At 37.8% G+C, this 18,683-nt stretch overlaps 1 protein-coding gene across 7 annotated transcripts in view; it reads right to left on the bottom strand.

Moving 5' to 3' along the window:
* Positions 1-18,683, bottom strand: part of LOC105927134 (AMP deaminase 2) — a 39,012-nt gene that overhangs the window by 5,312 nt on the left and 15,017 nt on the right. For 6 of the 7 annotated variants that reach the window (XM_036151267.1, XM_036151266.1, XM_036151269.1 and 3 more), the window contains 12 exons: positions 12,495-12,625; positions 11,167-11,297; positions 9,744-9,812; positions 5,011-5,122; positions 4,718-4,904; positions 4,322-4,463; positions 3,307-3,396; positions 3,076-3,205; positions 2,039-2,233; positions 1,806-1,937; positions 1,554-1,717; positions 26-152 (listed from right to left, as the gene is read on the bottom strand). In XM_036151267.1, coding sequence (XP_036007160.1) covers positions 26-152; positions 1,554-1,717; positions 1,806-1,937; positions 2,039-2,233; positions 3,076-3,205; positions 3,307-3,396; positions 4,322-4,463; positions 4,718-4,904; positions 5,011-5,122; positions 9,744-9,812; positions 11,167-11,297; positions 12,495-12,625 — 1,610 coding nt within the window. The remainder of the gene's footprint in view (positions 1-25; positions 153-1,553; positions 1,718-1,805; positions 1,938-2,038; positions 2,234-3,075; positions 3,206-3,306; positions 3,397-4,321; positions 4,464-4,717; positions 4,905-5,010; positions 5,123-9,743; positions 9,813-11,166; positions 11,298-12,494; positions 12,626-18,683) is intronic. The other variant, XM_036151265.1, reaches the window with a different exon arrangement.

The raw sequence follows: 18,683 nt of genomic DNA, 5'->3' as shown, positions 1-18,683 counted from the left end.
AGATCAACCATTAGGTCCCACTCACATGCTCCAGGAAGAGATGCAGCTCAGGGTGACTGCCGGGATCTATGGTCGCCTCAAACAGAGGCATGAAGATGTTCTCCAACATCTCCTGGAAGTTAACCAGCTGCTTCTTTGTTTGGTACACGTCACTAAAAAAAAAAAATGATTGTCATTTTTACATTAACATTTTATGCTTAGTATGTTTGAAGGAGCATATTTATTTTAGAGACAGAATTAAACAGTTGCTTTATTTTTCAAAGCTGATACGTCATTCTAAAATGGACTTTTCTGACGCAAAAAGAGCATTTGGTGCCTGGCCCCGCAACAATTTAAAGGAAGCACATCATTTGGGCGATGAAAATTTGTCCTGAAATGTGGAGGGTGACGACCAATTGTTGTAAACAGAAAATGAAGTGTTTTCTTGACAGAAACGTCCTTTCTAACAGGAATATCTGCTATTGCACATTTACTATCCTCCTGGGTGGCTGATGTGGTATACACTGATATTCACAGTCCACAGTTTTGAAGTGTAAATGCAAACTTTTGATATTTGTGTGACGGTAAAGCATTAAAGAATATTTTTCCAGTGGCACCACGATTGCAAATGTCCCTTTGTCTGATTTTCTTGAGCCTCACCTAAATGTTATTGAAAATCAACAGTTGAAAAACACATGAAAACCCTTTTAAAAATATAGGAAACACAAAGAGACGTGTTTAAAGGTCTACTTCTTTACTATAACTGCACCAAATCTGGACTGAATCAGCTGAAGTATATTTGTAGGTTTTAGTGAGCAGTGTGCAAAGTGGAGCTGTGATTTAGGCACAATTTAGCCAAATGTGCCAAACGTGTTTTTCACTTCATAAAATGGAATATGGTCAAATAAAAGTGCTGATTTAATTTCTGGGACTCTGCATATGACAAAGCCTATGGTCATTTAGTCTAGTCTGTGTATCATCAAAATGTACCATTGTGCACAACATAATATCACTAAAAGTAAGACAAAATTAGCTGAATTGTGTTTTTTGCCTCAAAATTTCTTTCAACACATCTAGAGCTGTCAGTTTCTTCTTGTGCGGCATTATGATAGGTTTTCAGAGAAAAAAAACACAGCACTGATGAAATTTGCATAGATAATGGGCTGCAGCTCTACAGAAAGTCCCCTCAGCACAAAGCAGCAGTGTCTGGCAGTTTTGTAAGCTATGTTACACATGGACATTACTTCACCGGGACACATGGGAAGAAGATGTGCCATATAATCAGCAATGATTTATAGACAGTTAAATGGCATCTTGTGTGTCTAAAGTGCTGTAAAACCAAAAGTATTTGTGAAAAGAGTTGCAGACTTGTGTTAGAAACATTAAAGCCTCCCCCTTAGAGGGATTAAGAAATTAAAAAAACATGGCTGTTTCTGATCTACCTTTAAAGACGGTTAAAATGCGCACTTCTAACATTCTAGTCTCGTGTATTTGTTTTCTTGATTCTCACAAGCAGAAGAAAGTATTTCCAACACTGAGCTTTAAGGTAAAAACAACTTTGCAGGAGCACTTACAACAGACGGGGCACCTGGATAAGCCAGCGCACATTATCAGAGTACACTCTATGCTTGACAGCCCACTCCGCCAGCTTGTCCCATTCGTCTCTGGAGCGACCGTAGATGGACAGCCGTAACTCAGAGTTCTGGTATTTACTCTCCTCCAAGTCATACATCACCTCCTGGAAGAATAAAGACAGCTGGGTTTTCAGTTTGTGTCCAGGAATGATGTTGTGGAGGTGGACACTTTATACCTGGATTTATACGCACCTTAACTATGTGTGCAAAGTATTTTCCTTCCACGTAGTTGTCCGTCTTGATGAAGATCTCCCTGAGGATGGACTCCCCAATGGGGTTGTATTTGGAGTTGAACTTATCAAACCGATGAAATGTGTTACGATCCTGTGCAAAAACACATTAAAAAAATAAAAAATAATTATTATTAAGCCACAATAAGTCTGTTTTGCCTCTTTTCCATCTTCCATGTGACTCTGATAACTCACCGCGTGCATGTCCAGTGTGTCTACGCTCAGGTCGTACGCCGTCAGGTTCATGGTCTCAAAGACGTCCCGGAGGGTCTGGCCGCGTCCCCGCTCAACGTGGACAATCTCGTCAGGGTATTTCTTCATGGCTCTCTTGATAAATCGCAGAAGATGCTTTTGGTTCATGCAGGATGACGCGTGTATGTGTGTGTCCACCTGAAGACAAGGTGAGGAGGAACATTAAGTTAATTTGAATTAATACTGATTCAGTTCATCGGCATGGTACCAACTGACAACAAATGTAATATCAAGACCCTTTAGCTCTCAATCCAACTCAAATACACAATGTATAATTAGATAAATATAATCATATAGATAGACTGATATTTAGTTTAAATATTCAAATTCAATCCTAGGTATAGTAGGATGCAATGAAAATTAATTTACAAAGTCAATTTGTAAAAAGTAATCAAAAATAATTGGATCCGACTGGATTCAGTGACTTTGCAGCAATTACTTTTCCCGAGGAAGCATGTGGCGAAGGTGGAAAGGAAAATGGCACTTTAAACAAGCAGAGAAAGCTAACTCCCAACAATGCATTTATTTTTGATATGTAAAACCTACGCATGACTAATTTACACGTTTACTTCTCATCTAGATCCATTTAGATTAGGGATCCAAGTTATCAGTTAATGAGTTAATGTAAAGTTGATTGCTGCTGAAGATTTTCAGTCATCCAGGTCATGATCATTCTAAAAAAAAAAAAAAGTTAAAAAACCCAACAACTGGACTTTTTTCCGAAGATTGAAAATGTTTTGCTTCCCATCCAGAAAGCTTTCTCAATTCAAATGTCTGGAGTAGTGTGGAGTTCCAAGCTTTATATTATTGCCCAAAAAAGGCGTTGTTATGGCTTAGATAACAAGCAAATTAAACAAAAACTGGTCGCTAGGGTCATCGTTGGCCTGGCTTACAGGGATGTTGTGATCACCTACTCAACTCCATGCAGGTGTAAATTGGTTTGCATCTCTAATTTAGGTCAATGCTAGAGAAGCTCTTGCCTTTCTGATGTTGTAGAAGTCTCTGTGAGGAACCCTCTTTTGAGCAGCCAGTTCCTTCAGCTCGTTCAGAAGGATGTGCATCTGAAATTTGGAGCTCAGGTACTGCAGGCGGCGGTAGCAAAAAGATTTCCTGGCAGCAGCAAACAGAAGAAACAGGTTCATTTAGAACTATACAAAAACAAAAACTGTAAATCACGCTTTTGACTGCATCCATTAAAATAAAAAACTCACACTGGACCGTTGATAATGAGGGACATCATTACATTTGTATCTGCCAAGTACTCCTTCAGGTCCGGATACGGCAGGTCGAGTTCTGTGCTTCTAAACGAGTAAAACAACATTCACATTACTATTACTCCTTACCTATGTTTGAAATTCATACATACCTGCAAATTTCTCATTTTCAATTTCCTTCATTTGCAGATTCAAACATTTTCAGGTCATTTTTGGACCATTCTGGAAATTTGAGCTCAAAACCTTTGTATTGCTTTGGTTGATCTGTATCTAACACACATATTGCAACAACAGAAAGAAACGTAGATAACTTTCCCACATAGAGGAAATTCAGGTGTTAGACTCCAATTCAGCAGTATAGTAAAGGGCTACGTTGCAGCTCTACAGTCACAAAAGTGAACCAGGGCAGTTGATCACTTTATGTTACAGTTTAATTTCCAGTTAACACATAAAAAGGTGTTTGTTGGGATAAAATGTATTTTTTTCCTAGTAAAAATTACATGTTTGTTTTAACCCAACAAACACGTTTTTATTTCTTAACTGGGAAATGAATGTTAGCATAAAGTGAAAAGCAGCCCTTTTTTTATATATTTCAAAGCCTAAAACATTGAAATTTGTCAAATCTGGACAGGATTTTGATACACTAAAAACTGATTATCTAAGGTACAGTATGAGATCTGTAATATCTTTATTGTTTGTAAAAAAAAAAAAAAAAAAAAAAACATGACCATGGATGTGAACTTTTGAATTAGTAAAACAAATGATCTTCATTTATATGTGGGTTTCCTGCTTATAATTAAAAAAAAAACAAGATGATGAATGATCTGGTCAAATCAAACATTGGTTTTAGGAGTCATTTGGCTGATTTGACCAAAGGTCTGTTGTTTGCTTAACCAATAAGCAAAAACAGAGGAAACCCATAAGGGGGCCGTAAACTTTTTTCCCAGCCCGGTAAAAATAAATCCTGACTTCAGCAACTATCATAACTCTCAGTGCAGATTTAAATGCATACTTGTCCATGTTTGTTTTCTTGTTGAAGACATGTATGACTCCATCAACCATTTTACAACCATATCCTGTGTCTGGTGGCATATTCTTGGGATCCTGATTGTCGTAGGGGTGTGTCTCTGAGACGGGTGGGTGAACAGGAGCATCTAGGAGAGAAGAGATTCAAGAGTGAATGGAGTATATGGCTAGAAAAGTATCTATGTGTTGAATGTCAAAAAACAAACTTCACCTTTCTATTAACACACGGCTCCCACTAATATTTCATTAAAAAGTTCAACACATTTGTAGACTGGAAGACCAAATAGGTGACAAATGGTCGAAAGTGGCTTTTAAATAAATAGTTAAGCAATATAAACCACATAAATATGTATTGCTGGAAGTGGATGTGTGCGTACCGTACCTGCATCTACAGGGGTTTCTGCTGTGTCCTCATAAATGCGCAGATCCGGAGAGCTCGTCCCAATGTCCTGCAGGGCGTGAGCTGTGGTCTTACAAAATGTCTGCATGGAGCGGTAGATGTATTTCTCCCGGATGATCAACGCCTTCACCACACATTTGGCTGCATCCACCAGGTCGGTGAACGGCACCTGGAAACCAATCAAACAAAAAAAAAAAAAAACAAATATGAATACATTTTTTGCTTTTGCGTGAGCATTGATTGCTTTATACAATCTTGTCAGCTGAGCTTCTCACCCCACATTTTTCTTCTCCGGATATTGAGACCCGCTGGTATTCCCTTTCCAGCGGCATCTGCCGCTCCTTAAAGCCCATGTCGACCTCGTATACACTTTTCTCCCTCATTAACCTGACATGGTCACAAAGAGCACGGCTTAACATAAACAAGGGTAAAAGATAGCATAGAGACAAAAAACAGAGGGAGTTAAGATGGATAAAAGAATATAACTTTCATTTTAGTTCAGTAGTTATGTTTATGTTAGTTGTTAGGGAAGAGTGTTGTCTTTAAGAAAGGTTTTCCTGGTTTCTGCTATATTTGAGGAAATTTTCAGTAGCCATGTTTCCATCCAATTCTCATGTGAAGTTTGAGCGAACTTTTACAATATCGCTAAAAAGAAAATCTGCATCAGACGTGTTTTCATTTACTGGTTTGTAGCGAATTAACTAGAAGACGCACAGTGTAACGTCGTCATACGTTGACGCTGGCTGTAATAAACAGGAAGTAGATGTTGCTAACTAGCACAGACCACAGATCAGTAATGGAGCGAGGCTTTAATGAATGTGCTGATTTTTTTTCTCCACCGATTAAACTAAGAAAAGCTCGAGTCTCTACATTCGGTCCACAAGCAGCTGTCGTTGCTCCCAGATTTGTTTTCGAGCCGGCAGCAGAAACAGCTGATCAGTCATGTGAGGTAATCGCAGAGGAGGGGAATCCAGGGTCAGAAAGTACACTGCAAAAACGGGTCTAAAAATAAGTAAAGTTTTCTTAAAATTTGTGTTTATGTCCTAGATTTGAGCAGGTAAATAGTATTATCTGCCAATGGAATGAGTACTTTGACCCCTAAAATAAGATAATTAGATATACTGCACTTGAAGTAAGATGATGGAGATGAGTTGTTCCTATTTTAAGTGCAAAAATCTTATTCTATTGGCAAATCATATTATTTATCTGCTCAAATCAAGGAAAAATACACAAATTTTAAGAGCATTTTACTTATTTTTAGTTCAGTTTTTGCAGTGTAAAAAGCAGGTCCAGAGATTAGTTCCAACCATTTGCATTTCCATCTCCTCTTTAGGGCATTTTTTGTAAAAAGTGAAGAACCACCTCAAGCGAGCGTAAAAACTTTTTTGCGAAATCCAATCGAATTTTGCTGTTTACTCCAACCTTTTCTAATGCAATACTTTACAATGCGCATTAAAAAAACTTCGGGAACGCAGCTAGTGAAAGTCTATTCCCGGTAAATTTTGCAAGAGCTGCAAATAAATCCTTATTATAACAATCATATCAATGTGAGCAATATAACTATTGCAAAAGATCCTTTGCAAGGCAAAATTTTGTCGGGTGATCTATCCCAATTGTCATAATCAGATTTTCAACCTGTTGGATGGATTTCCACTGCAGTCGATGCCCACACCTGTCACAGATTAGTGTCCAAGGTGCTCAAGGGTTACACAGAGTGCTGAAAATGAGGAAAATGTGCATTTGTTGCAGCTGATATTGCAATAATTATCAATAATCTCTCCATGGCATTCTTTTTAAATACTGTGCAGCGGTATAACCCAACTATTTTACATGTGTACGTTGAAAAAGTAACTTTAATGATTTGGGATAAGTAGAAAACTCCTCTAACAAGGTTTTAGTGATTCAAAGCATTGGTCTTTATGAAGTTTTTTGTATTAACAAAAAAATTTAACTTTTGTACCCCTGCAACATTCTTTGTCATTTGTTTTGAAAGATGGTAATTATTAGCTTTTAGGCCTGACAGAGACTGTGAAGTCTGGCAAAAATCAGCACAACTCTAAAACCCCCTTCTTGATACGTTTTAGGCTCTTCTTGTGGCACAAAAACATCTGATCAGCCGAGCCATTAAGCCTTTTCTTATGGGGATGTCCCTGCAGCTGATGGCTGTAGTCCTGTGAGTGGTGGGATGGGGTCTATTTAAAAACGGAGAGGTTTTTTCTAGAGAAGGCACGTGATTATTTCTAAATATCTTATGCAGAGTGGCAAGATGTTTTATTCTTCTGAAAAAGGACCAGGCCTGAGGGAATAAGGTTGAGATGCATGAGTGAGTGCCTGTGGTCACGGATAAAGTTTTCAACTCCCAGAATTCAAGATTTTGAACCCAGATCCAAGCCTGACAGATCCCTTTGGCAGCTCTTTCTTCTTATTTCATTCAGCTCCCTTCTTTTCTTAAACTAATCAATACACAAAAACATGTCTGTTCACTTAACACAAATCGAAACATGGTTGATCAAAATCACATTTTCTCTCACATTGATGTATGATCCAGCACTCTGAACACCAGATGCTTTCTGTAATGAAATGGACCAGAAACAGGCTGGAGCTACGCAGCAACACAGGATTTAACCTCCTGGGGGAGCTTTCACTCACGCTGTCCTTCTTTGGGCGATTTTTGGCACTTACTAACTACTGCATACCAGAAGCAATGAATCCTGTTGTCTGGGGACCTTCTCACCCAGTCATCCGTCGAATGTTTTCACTTCAGAAAGTTGCTTTTCTCCACTTTCCAAAGCTACAGCTTCAGGAAAAACAACAGCCTTGTTTCATAAAAAACGTACTGTGCAATAAAAATTAAAAAGATGTGTTCACTTGATCCCTCTTGTGGTTTAGTGTTGTGCCTTTTTGGTGGTCATGGCTGTGCTTATTGGAGCAGAGCAGAATGAGACAGATAAAGTATGCGATAAGGGCCAGGATGAAGCCCTGGACATTGGAGGTATGTGATGATGAGTAATAACTTAGTTTTCTGGATGCAATCTTTAGTGAGGATATAAGGACAAATATATTAGGTATGAAGTATTTTTACATTCCCATGTAAAATGTGATGAAATCTGAAACTAATATAATTAAAATAAAAAAACACCTTTCAATGTGATCACAAGGATTAGGTAGATTTGGGATAAAAGTGTAACATTCCTTAAAAATGTATACTACTGCTGTAATAGCAGTAACTTAGTAGTTACATAGTAGTAGTTACTACTATTACATTAGTAATTACGGACATGCTACTACTGGTAGTGTGGTAGTAACCCCATGCTACATTATTTTGAAAAATCCATCTTTGAAGTAAAGTACATTTATTCAGCAAGTAAAAAAAAAAAAAAATCTTTTATTTATTTTTAACAAAACTAATTATGCAACAATTATCACCGATCACTTCAATAAAATACATCTAACTGAAGTATTTGTAATTTTATTTAGACCTTATTTGTTGACATAAAACAAAGGAGGACTATGTGGAAAATAACCTAATGCCCAATGTGTAGTACTGTATGGTGGAGGATCCATGATGCTGCCGGTCTGTTTCTCTTCAAAAAAGCCATGGAAACACTGTTAAAATTCATTATATCATTAACGCTGCACATGGGTCTTCCAGCAGGACACAGACGGAAAACCTGCGTCTCATTCCCTTGACCTGAAGGCTATAGAAAACATGTGGGGTGAGCTGAAGGGACAGAAGGTTAAGTGAGGACCGAGGATTCACATAACCTGGGGCAGGCATATTATATAATATAGTATTCATACTTCTTAACAGTAGGAGGCAATAATTAAAACCTGGTGCTTGACACCACAGTGGAAGCTCTGCAAAGCTTGTTTGCATGCTAACTAAAGGTTATAGCTACAACTATATCATCAAAATTATTAATTTTTCAAAAATAATACATCCACAGAACGTCTAGAGTGGTGCAGCATAAAAGTATTAATCTTAATGGAAAATAAAGACATAGTATAAAAAATGTATATTGTTTTATCATTTTTAACGGGTCCTGTCCTTTATATAAATATTTACTTCTGGTTATGATGCCAACGTTGACATGAAAGGATTCTGCACCAGTAGGAACAGTAGGTTGAAGTTTTTTTTCAGATTCAAGCAGCTTAATAAAGAAGCTAAACCAGGGTGAACATCGGTCAAGTTTTTGAGCATCAGTGCCGACTTAAGGAAGCAAGGGGAGGTTGCTGCTTTCCTTCTGGACAGGTAAGTTAAATGTTTGCTAATGCTAACCATTATGCTAATGCTACCAGACCTGGCAGCCGGCTGGCAAACAGCACAGTTGAAAGTTGGAATGTGAGCAGGTGAGCGCAAGTGTGCCACCTACTGGCCAGGAGGAGTTAAACGTATGGCAAAAAGAAGGTGGGAGGCAGAATATATGAGAAATGGGTTTTCTTTTTTAATACTAACTGGACTTTGTTATTTAATATATTTTTCATAAAATATATTGATAACTATACCAGCTTTATGATAAAAGCTAAATAAAAGTTACTGTTGTCTTTTATATATTTAGTACTAAACTAAAGCTACACATTTGTAGTCTTACAGAAACTAGTCTTTTGTCTTTTTTAATGTTTGTGTCCATTAAAAAAGGCTTGAGTTTCAGAGGTGTTTTAGTTTTTATTAAAATGCAGGTAATTAAGCATAAAAGGTGATCTATTCCAGTCTAGCATCATGTCCCATCTGTATATCTATCAAATCACCAGCAGAGGGAAGATGTAGTCCAACTCCATAGGCTGCCAATGTCCTCAGTAGGTTTTACAAAATATCACATCATAGGAGAGTATTTAAATAATATTGATAAAAATGTGAGAGTTTAGTAACTGGGAAATATAGCAGTTAGTATGCAGATTTCTGATTATGAGAAGTGAGACAAACAGATTAATACAGTCACAACACAGACGTAATCTTTAAATAAAACCCCCCAAAAAAAACATGCATACTGAGGCAAAGCTCACTCACTCAAGGTCTGCAGCACTGTCGATTTTCATGAAGTCCTGTTTGGCACGCAGTAAGATCTCTGGCTCAAGCCTTGCGGTGATACGCAGAGGCGCAGGACAGTGTGGGCAAGGCAGGGGCAGATGGGCATCAGAGGCAGTGAGAAGAAATTAAGCAAACAAAGGGGAGAAACACTGAAAACAAGCCCAGGCGCCCACACCAACAAGCAACCTCGCTCTCAATTGCACAGATACACATTCATATCAATAAAAAAAATAACAGGGTTCCCACACCTTGGTGAACATCAAATTCAAGGACCTTTCAATGACTTTTCAGGACCAATTTCCTCAAATTCAAGGACCACACGTGGCTGCATTTACCTACTGTGACCGCTGAATAGGTTATCATATTTTAATACAATGCAAATTCAATAAAAGACTAAACGGCATAGAAGTTGTTGGGTCAGAAGCAATGCAAGAAAGTGGACTTAATTTATAGCCTACATTGATATTGATCATATTCATAGCCTACATTTATATCCACAGTACATGGCTATGCCATACTACATTACATATAAGATGTACATTAGGCTACCGTTTCATGGAATTTTATGGAAAAAAGTGCAGCATTGAGATGTTCAGAATTATATCAATTTGTTTCACTTACTTTCATCTTTGATTAAGCTAGTTTTTGACTTTGACTCTGAAAAGTCGCTAAATATAGCGACAAAGTCGCTGAGTTGGCAACGCTGCGTGAATGTAACCTATTGGACGCACGTAGGCCTAAACCGTAGCCTACCAACTAACGAAGAAGAGCGAACGTACTGTTGCAAATTAAAAGTCTGTGGAATCAACGTAATTTTAAAAGATCGTGTGGTAGTAAAATAATGACGAGTCGTCATCCGTGTGAACTTTCAACCCCACAAAAAAATTCAAGGACTTTCAAGGACAAGGTGTTTTTTTTGGCTGTTTTCAAGAACTTTCAAGGGCCTTGAATTAATTTTTTCAGATTCACAAACTTTCAAGGATTTCAAGGACCCGTGGGAACCCTGAAATAATAATTTAACACTAGTTAGTGATGGAAAACCCTGATTGGTAAACAGGGACATGTCAGATAACCCTTCTTCCACCCCGATGATTGGCTTAGTAGTGCAGTTAGCATTTTCCCCCGGCACCTGAGACAGAACCCACCTCCTTCCAGGAGTTCGTAAAGTACAAGATGTACCACTAGAACAGGTATCAAAAGCTGGCTACATCAGTGACAGGTTGCTGGGATTAGTCAGCCCACAAAACTAGCACATTGGAAGTTGACGAACATGTGTGCACAGGTGAAAGCAACACTGTCTGAGAGCAAGGCAGAGGAAGAGGGGGCAGCTGACTGTCTGAGGTCCTGTAAACAGTAGACCTAGCTGACGTTGTGTGTGTGGAGCTTGTTTGCATTTCCTCACTTAATGTCCTGACTGATTTGCCTCTCCAGACGGTGCCGTCGTTCCTCCAGCTGCTCGATAGGGCTGTCCTCCGGAAACTCGTAGGGAGCACTTCGCATCTCGCTCTCCGCCATGCTGCGCGAGTACAGCTCCTGGTTCCAACATAGGAGGTTATAAAATTTACGCCGTCATAAACCCGGAGACCACGTAAATATTAAAGCACTCAGGGGCATATGAAAGATAGCACGGCTTAAACAAACACTGTGCCATCTGTTACATTTACAGATTAATACTACTGTCATGAGCAATCACACACTTTAGTGTATTTTGTGGATATTTTAAAAGGATAGACCAATAATTGTGATGGGTAAGGAAAATTATACGTGGCTTTTACTAAGAAACTGTGAAAAGTGGAGAGAACAATTGTATTTTCCCCTCTTTTCTCAGATACCCTTAAATCAAACACGTAAAACACACAAACAGGAAATTCAGCTGACAGGAAATCCACAGGCTGACCTTAATGCTAGAGTGGCAAGAAGAAAGCATTATTAAAACAGAGCCATATAAGGTGCCAGTTTGCAGATATGCTGGTCAGAGAGGACCAAAGTTCACTTATTTGGCCCGCATGCACAAAGCTACGGGAATACACTGTTCCCATGTTCCTTATTATGCGGCGGGTATGGGTTGTTTTTCTGCAGCAACGACAAGAAAGCTACTCAGAGAGGGAAGCTGGGTGAAGCTAAAAAGGGGAAACCTGTTAGAAACTGCAAAAGACTTGAGAACGGGACAGCGTTTAACCTTCCAACAGAAAATCAACGCTAAACACACAGCCAGAGGTGCAACAAAAGGGTTTAGATCAAACCGGACCCATGTGTTAAAAATGGCCCATTCAGAGTTCAGACCTCAGCATGGGAATCTACCACGAGGCTTAAAAATGAACAGATATTTTTCATCCAATCTGAGCTGGAGCAGTTTTGAAAACAAGAATGAGAAAACGTTTCAAAATATGCATATATGGTGGAGACATACCCCAAAAGACTAGAGGCTGTAAATGTAGTTTGGGTTTCCACTTTCTTGTGTTGGTCTATGAGCTAAAATCCCAATAAAATACAATGAAGTTTTAGATTTAGACTTTGTAAAATTATTGCAAAGGTGCTGTACTCTCACTGTTCTTTTAACACCGTAGATTAATTTTATTTTATAAGCACAATTTTTAAAATAGATGGTAAAAAGTATCTACTTACAAATTAATATAAACTGAACCTGCTGTTTTTAAAATACATAACTGAGTTATTTAAAATAGCGCTAAAATCTTGATGTTTTTGTTTTGGTTTTATTTTAGTTCTCACCTCAGCAAGCTCTTTGTACTTTTCCTCCATGGATGTTCGCAGGTCGACTGGAAGCTGCGAAAGCGAAACCGGCGTCCCTGGGAGGGATCTCTGGGGCTTGAGGGTCTTGGGTCCAGACACAGCACAGAGGTCTGAAAGAATACACAGAAAGAGCCAAAACATAAAAAAAAAAAAAAAAAGTTTTAAAAATATATAGCTTTAGCATTTTATCATCTGTGGTGTAAAAGTGAAGTTTTTAAAATGCATCCACCATAATCTAAAAAAAAAAAAAAGTATCACTATTCAAAAAAAGTTAAAGCATTTTAACGTCGATTTGAAAGACTATCTGCTAATTAATTACACTAAATTATATGTAAGATGCTAGGTCAAAAGAACATATTTTTAGTTTCCTCTCATTAAAGATTGTATCATAATCTTGCTTTCAGATTATGAAGAAATACAGAAATACATTTGAAACTTACAACTCAAATTGCTGAGCGGCCAAAAAATGACCACCGTCTGCTCATTTCTGCAAAGCAAGCTTTCCAGTTATCCAAATCCTTGTGTGGTTCTTATTTATTTATGGTATATAAAAGCATTATATACAATACATTTAAAACAAGAGTATGTAAGATGATAAGCATATGACAAGTACTTTAAATTAGCAGAGGTTGAGAGAAGTATTTAGATACATTTTATTTATGTTTGCAAAATGCAGCTGAACTCTTTCTGATTCATTTCCACAACTGCGTTGAATAGTTATACAGTTTGCAGGTATTTTAGGTTGTTGACAGCAGAGGCGTTTAGCTAAATAAATGAAACCAGACAAATGTAAACTTCCAAAAGTATAAATAGAGAGAAATTGCAGTTTGGTTTTCCACAGATTACAGCGTGTCACGTTTTGAGTGGAGAAAAGTTATTTCCGCAGAGTCCTGTATGGCTCATACACCGCAGATTAGTCTCACGTGGCGATTAAAATAACACATTTAAAATGTTTATATCCTTAAAGTCAAAGCAGTGGGTTGTTAAATAAAACGGTCCGTGCAGCTGAAAATGGTTACAAATGAGAGCCCAAGGAAAGCGCTCTCAGTGTTTGGCTAAAAACATTCCCAGTTACTTGACAGTTCATCACTTTTACCCACATGTACTTTCTGACACATGGATAGACAAGCCTGAAAATTTTCAATCTACACTTCAAACTAAATTAAACCTAAAGGAGAGTAACACGTGGGCACACTGTTAGCTGTGTAGTTTTTGAACACAGCCATGCATTTCAAAAAGGCAGGCGGACCACAGTTAAAAGGGCAAACAGGGTAATTTGCTTAAGTCTCTGGGTTTTGAAGTGGTGTTCTCTTGCTTCTCCATAATTGGAGCTGTTATTGGTGCCGCGCCTGGGCAGCGACAATTAGTCTCTACCATCTGCTGTCTGCCAGTAAAGTGGTGGCGTTAGGAGTGGGCAGAGGGCATTTCCATTGTCCACGGTATATTAATACGGCACAGCATTTTAATATTCCATGCAGACGGGACATAATAATATCAATGTTGAGTTTCAATGCCAACATAGAGTATGGTAGAGAAAACCAAAGGCTGACGCCATGCATTTTTAAACCCCGTGTATATAGACATATCTAAAAATGGTTACTCGGTCTAAATGTGAAGAAGTAAAGCGCTTTTTAATAAACTACTAGTTTCACATCTATGGAGCGTACATCTTTTATGTTGTGCCCCGATTTTGGAATAGTTCATGTGTATTGGGATGAGGGGGGTCAAATTAATAATGTACTATAGGGTTAAGACAAGGCATGTTAGTTTTTCTCTCATCTACTTTTTTTGTTTTTTCATACTTAATACTTGTCTGATCATCTGGGGAGGAAAGGTCAGTGTTCTATAAACAGTCTGAGTGCCCCAAGGGAACAAATAATTGTTAGCTGAATTAATCCAAAATAGTCAGGTTGCCTTGCTGTTGGAGCCACTTCAAACATTCAGCCTGCCAAGGGGAGTGAATCTTCATCGGTGCAGACAGAGCATCTGCATGGGATAATGTGAGATGGAATAATGCTATTGTTTGTGCAACATTTTAGTAGCCCTGGCCTAGATTCTGTCTATATTAGTGAAAGCTATGAGCAGTGTGTATGGGTTTCTAAGTTTATAAAAAAATATATAAATCAATGGCAGCTCAATATTATGTGTGCTACAGAACCAGATGCGCAGAAAGGAGTGCATATAGAGCAGGGGTGTTCAGCTCCAGTCCTCGAGAGCCGGTGTCCTGAAACTTTTAGAGGTTTCCCTGGCCCCACACACACCTGAATCAAATAGCACAATTAGCTCCTCAGTATGCTGTCAGGTTCTTCAGAGTCCTGCTAATTAACTGATTATTTGACTGAGGTGTGTCAGACCAGGGACACATCTAAAGGTTGCAGGACACCGGCTCTCGAGGACTGGAGCTGGACACCCCTGATTTAGAGGGATATGTAAATCAGCGTTTCGTTAAACATTATAGAAATCCAAGGAAAGTACACAATAAGTATTAATATATTATGGGTAACATGTCCTCCCTCCGGCTTCCTCCCACAGTCCAAGAACATGACTGTTAGGTTAATTGGCCTCTCTAAGCCCTCCTTAGGTGTGAGTGAGTGTGTGCGTGAATGGTTGTTTGTCCTGTTTGTCTCTGTGTTGCCCTGCGACAGACAGCCGACCTGTCAAGGGTGTACCCCGCCTCTCGCCCATTTACAGATAGGAACCAGCATCCCTTGCAACCCCAACAGGGATAAGCGTGACAGAAAATGGAGATGGATGGATGGATGGATGGATATTATGGGTATTTTAAAAGCCCATAAAGCAAAAAAAGATTTTGGGATTTTATTTTAACAAATACTGTAATGTTTACACATCTAAATAATCAATTATTCAGACAAATCCTATTCGGATTTCCAGGACTGCACAGTAAAATATGTCACGGCGATGTTTTAGATAATATGTACACTTTTGACGTAGAAATAAAAACTTCAAAGTGAACTCTATTAACAAGTGAAACCAGCATAGTTTTCATGTAATTTCCTCAAAATTTCGAAAACATAAAACAGCTAATAAAACAAATGTTTATTTTAGGATTCCAATTAATGTATCCATTACAAACCTTCTTAACATTGATATACAGAAAACGTCTAGTCTAAAGAGTTTGTACAAAATTTAAAACTTAAGGAAATCCTCATCGGTTGGATTTAAGGATATTGAAAAAAAAACAGAGAATATATTAGATAATCAAAGACATCTCTGCAGAATTTTTAATACCAGTGTGTCAGAGTTTTGTATCAATACAGCACCTTCCATACTAATGTTACATTTTGCTATTTAGTTGCATTTCTGTGACTCTCTGCACAGCCCCACAGTGCCTCCCAGCCACATTCCCCAGCATCCTGTTTTGCTTTGAGTGTGATGTTTACTGTGAGCGTCTGCTTATTTTAGAATGAAATACCACAAAACCATTCATCATTGTGACCAAACCCTGAGCTCATCTCTTATACAAGCAGGTAACATTGACAGAGATGTCTATCCTTGTGTCACATTCCTGAGACTCTGCACACCGCCTACATGCTCATTAAGTTTCCATGAGGCTGGTTCAGCTCTACAAGGACCAGTTCAATCCTTTTTCTCCGGAGATGCAAAAAATACTATACATTCAGAACCCTCCAAAAACATAACTTAAAGCACTTAGAACAATTTTATATTAACATTGGGATCAATTGCAAACTTAAAACAATGCAAAATTGTGATTTCACATCTTTAAATCTATTGTGAAGTCAGATAGAAAAATATGAAATTAAATACAAGGGTAGCATACTAGTAGTTTCAAATTGTTTTAGAGACATTATCCAAAAATTTGGGCTTGTTTTTTTTTAGCTATTTTTTGATATCTTGCAATTGGTAAAATGTAAAATATAATCAATTTCTTTACATTTTCTGTAAGTTTAGAGGTGTCCAGACATACTCCAAGTACTTTTTAAAAATATCTATTTTCTGGGTCTGCTTTGTGTTATTTATTTTATTTTATTTTTTAATTTAACAGTGCATGCATGTAAAGTAGGCATCATTTTTATCTTGTCTCGCAGTAAAGCAAATCTACCTCTGGGTATTAGGAAATGTAATCTGACCCTGCACCTGAGATTTGCTGGGGTTTTATTTATGTATCAATGAAAAAGTTAAAGTGAAAGACTTTAGTATAATTCAATTATACTCATATGGCGGCAATTCACAACACATGTCATCTCAAGGCACTTTACAAAGTCAAATTCAATCAGATTATACAGATCGGTCAAAAAGTTTCCTATCTAAGGAAACCCAGCAGGTTGCATCAAGTCTTGACAAGCGGCATTCACTACTCATGAAAGAGCGTAGAGCTACATGGGACAGTCGTCTGCATTGTTGATGGCTTTGCAGCAATCCCTCATACTGAGCATGCATGAAGCGACAGTGGAAAGAAAAACTGCCCTTTAACAGGAAGGAAAACCTCCAGCAGAACCGGGCTCAGTATGAACGGTCATCTGCCTCGACCGACTGGGGGTTAGAGAAGACAGAGCAGAGACAAAAAGCACAGAACCAGCCATTGATCCAGGAATCCTTTCTATGTTATATGGTAAAAGTGGATGATCTGCCTCTCATGGATGATGTCACAGCTAACAGAACGCCAGAATACTATAAAGGAAAGAAGTAATAGTAAATCTTAACACTGGTCCATCTTAAATAGTTAGCTGTGGTAATGGTTAAGGCATGTTTTAGAGAGGAAAAAATGCTCAGCTCACAATGTTTTTGTTTCAGGTGGACAAGATTCCTTCAGTTTTATCTTTTTCAGACTCTGTTTCTGATCAACATTTAGCAGTCCTCTGCAGTGCTTTCACGGAAACAATGACCAGGTTTGACCGGATGCAGACTTGCTTTGCGGCATTTGCATGTGTATTAACTCCCTGAACTTGTTCTCCAAACACTCCTCAGAGCCTGTGCAGCTCGGTTCACAAATGAGGGATGAAAACTGGGGAATTTCTTGAAACATAAAACACTGTAATTGCTAGGTTACAATGCAATCGCTGCTTCTTGTAAATAGCTTTCTGACAAAGCACCTGATTAACTGCATTGATTATTACATACAGAAATAAACGGAGGTAATTAAATGTTAAGTCGATAGCCGAACCCCTTCCTCCAGGGTTAACCCTCCCCATCCTTCGGCACTTAATTGAGGAAATGGTTAAAATATTGCACTGATAAATGGGTCCGTCCTTCAAAAACCTGCAACATCATCAATTCTCGCTGAGTGCTTGTATTTTCTATGCATAACTTAAATGCCTCTATATATGTTGTATAAATATAAAGATCATGTAATTAATCCTGATCCAAATTGCAGCATACCTCACTTTTATGGTAGTAAAGAATAAAAATACCACAAAAGTAATAAAGTAAATGGAAATAATGTTTTAATAATACACAAAAAGGTGTATTAACCATTCCAAAACAGCTGACATTAAGCAATCAAATAACTAAACATACTTGAATTATACTGATAAGTATATTTGTTTTCAGACTAATTGGACATGTAACAAAGTATTACTTACTATTACATTATTTGATATTATAGTAGATATATGTACATTATATATATATAAATGTAAACGCATCGTTATTCTTAATTTAAACAGACTTGCGTATAATGTAATGCTTTGACTTTACCAGCATGTATTCTCAGGCTGGATGCAAAATTATCGCTCTGAAGTGGCCAAGCATTATTATGAGTGGAGGGAGCTGATGATTAGGGTGATGGCAAAGAGGCCTTCCAATCTCAAAGACTTAGAGGTCAACATGAAAGAAATATAGTCAAAATACATGTGGAAAAACGCTAAAGAAATTGGTCAGCAATTGCAACAAGGATGTGACAAGTATAGCAATTTAATCCTGTATAGTTGGCTACAATTTTAACTTGTGTTTTGATTTCAATCAGTTTTAAAAATCACTTAAAAGAACATTGAGATCTTGATAATATAAAGCATAATACAATTATGATGATGATGATGATGATGATGATGATGATGATGATGATGATGAGTATAATTAATTTTCAACATGCACTTTTTTCAAAACTGATATTTAATTTTATTAAATTTTCTTTTGAGTGACATCTGTCTCAATTACAAATCAGAAAAAAAAAAAGATTTGTCGCTTAAT

Source organism: Fundulus heteroclitus, chromosome 20 (genome assembly GCF_011125445.2).
Source record: "Fundulus heteroclitus isolate FHET01 chromosome 20, MU-UCD_Fhet_4.1, whole genome shotgun sequence".
NCBI classification, from domain to species: domain Eukaryota; kingdom Metazoa; phylum Chordata; class Actinopteri; order Cyprinodontiformes; family Fundulidae; genus Fundulus; species Fundulus heteroclitus.
The sequence above is the reverse complement of the archived record's forward strand: the minus strand, read 5'-3'. Positions and strand labels throughout refer to the sequence as shown.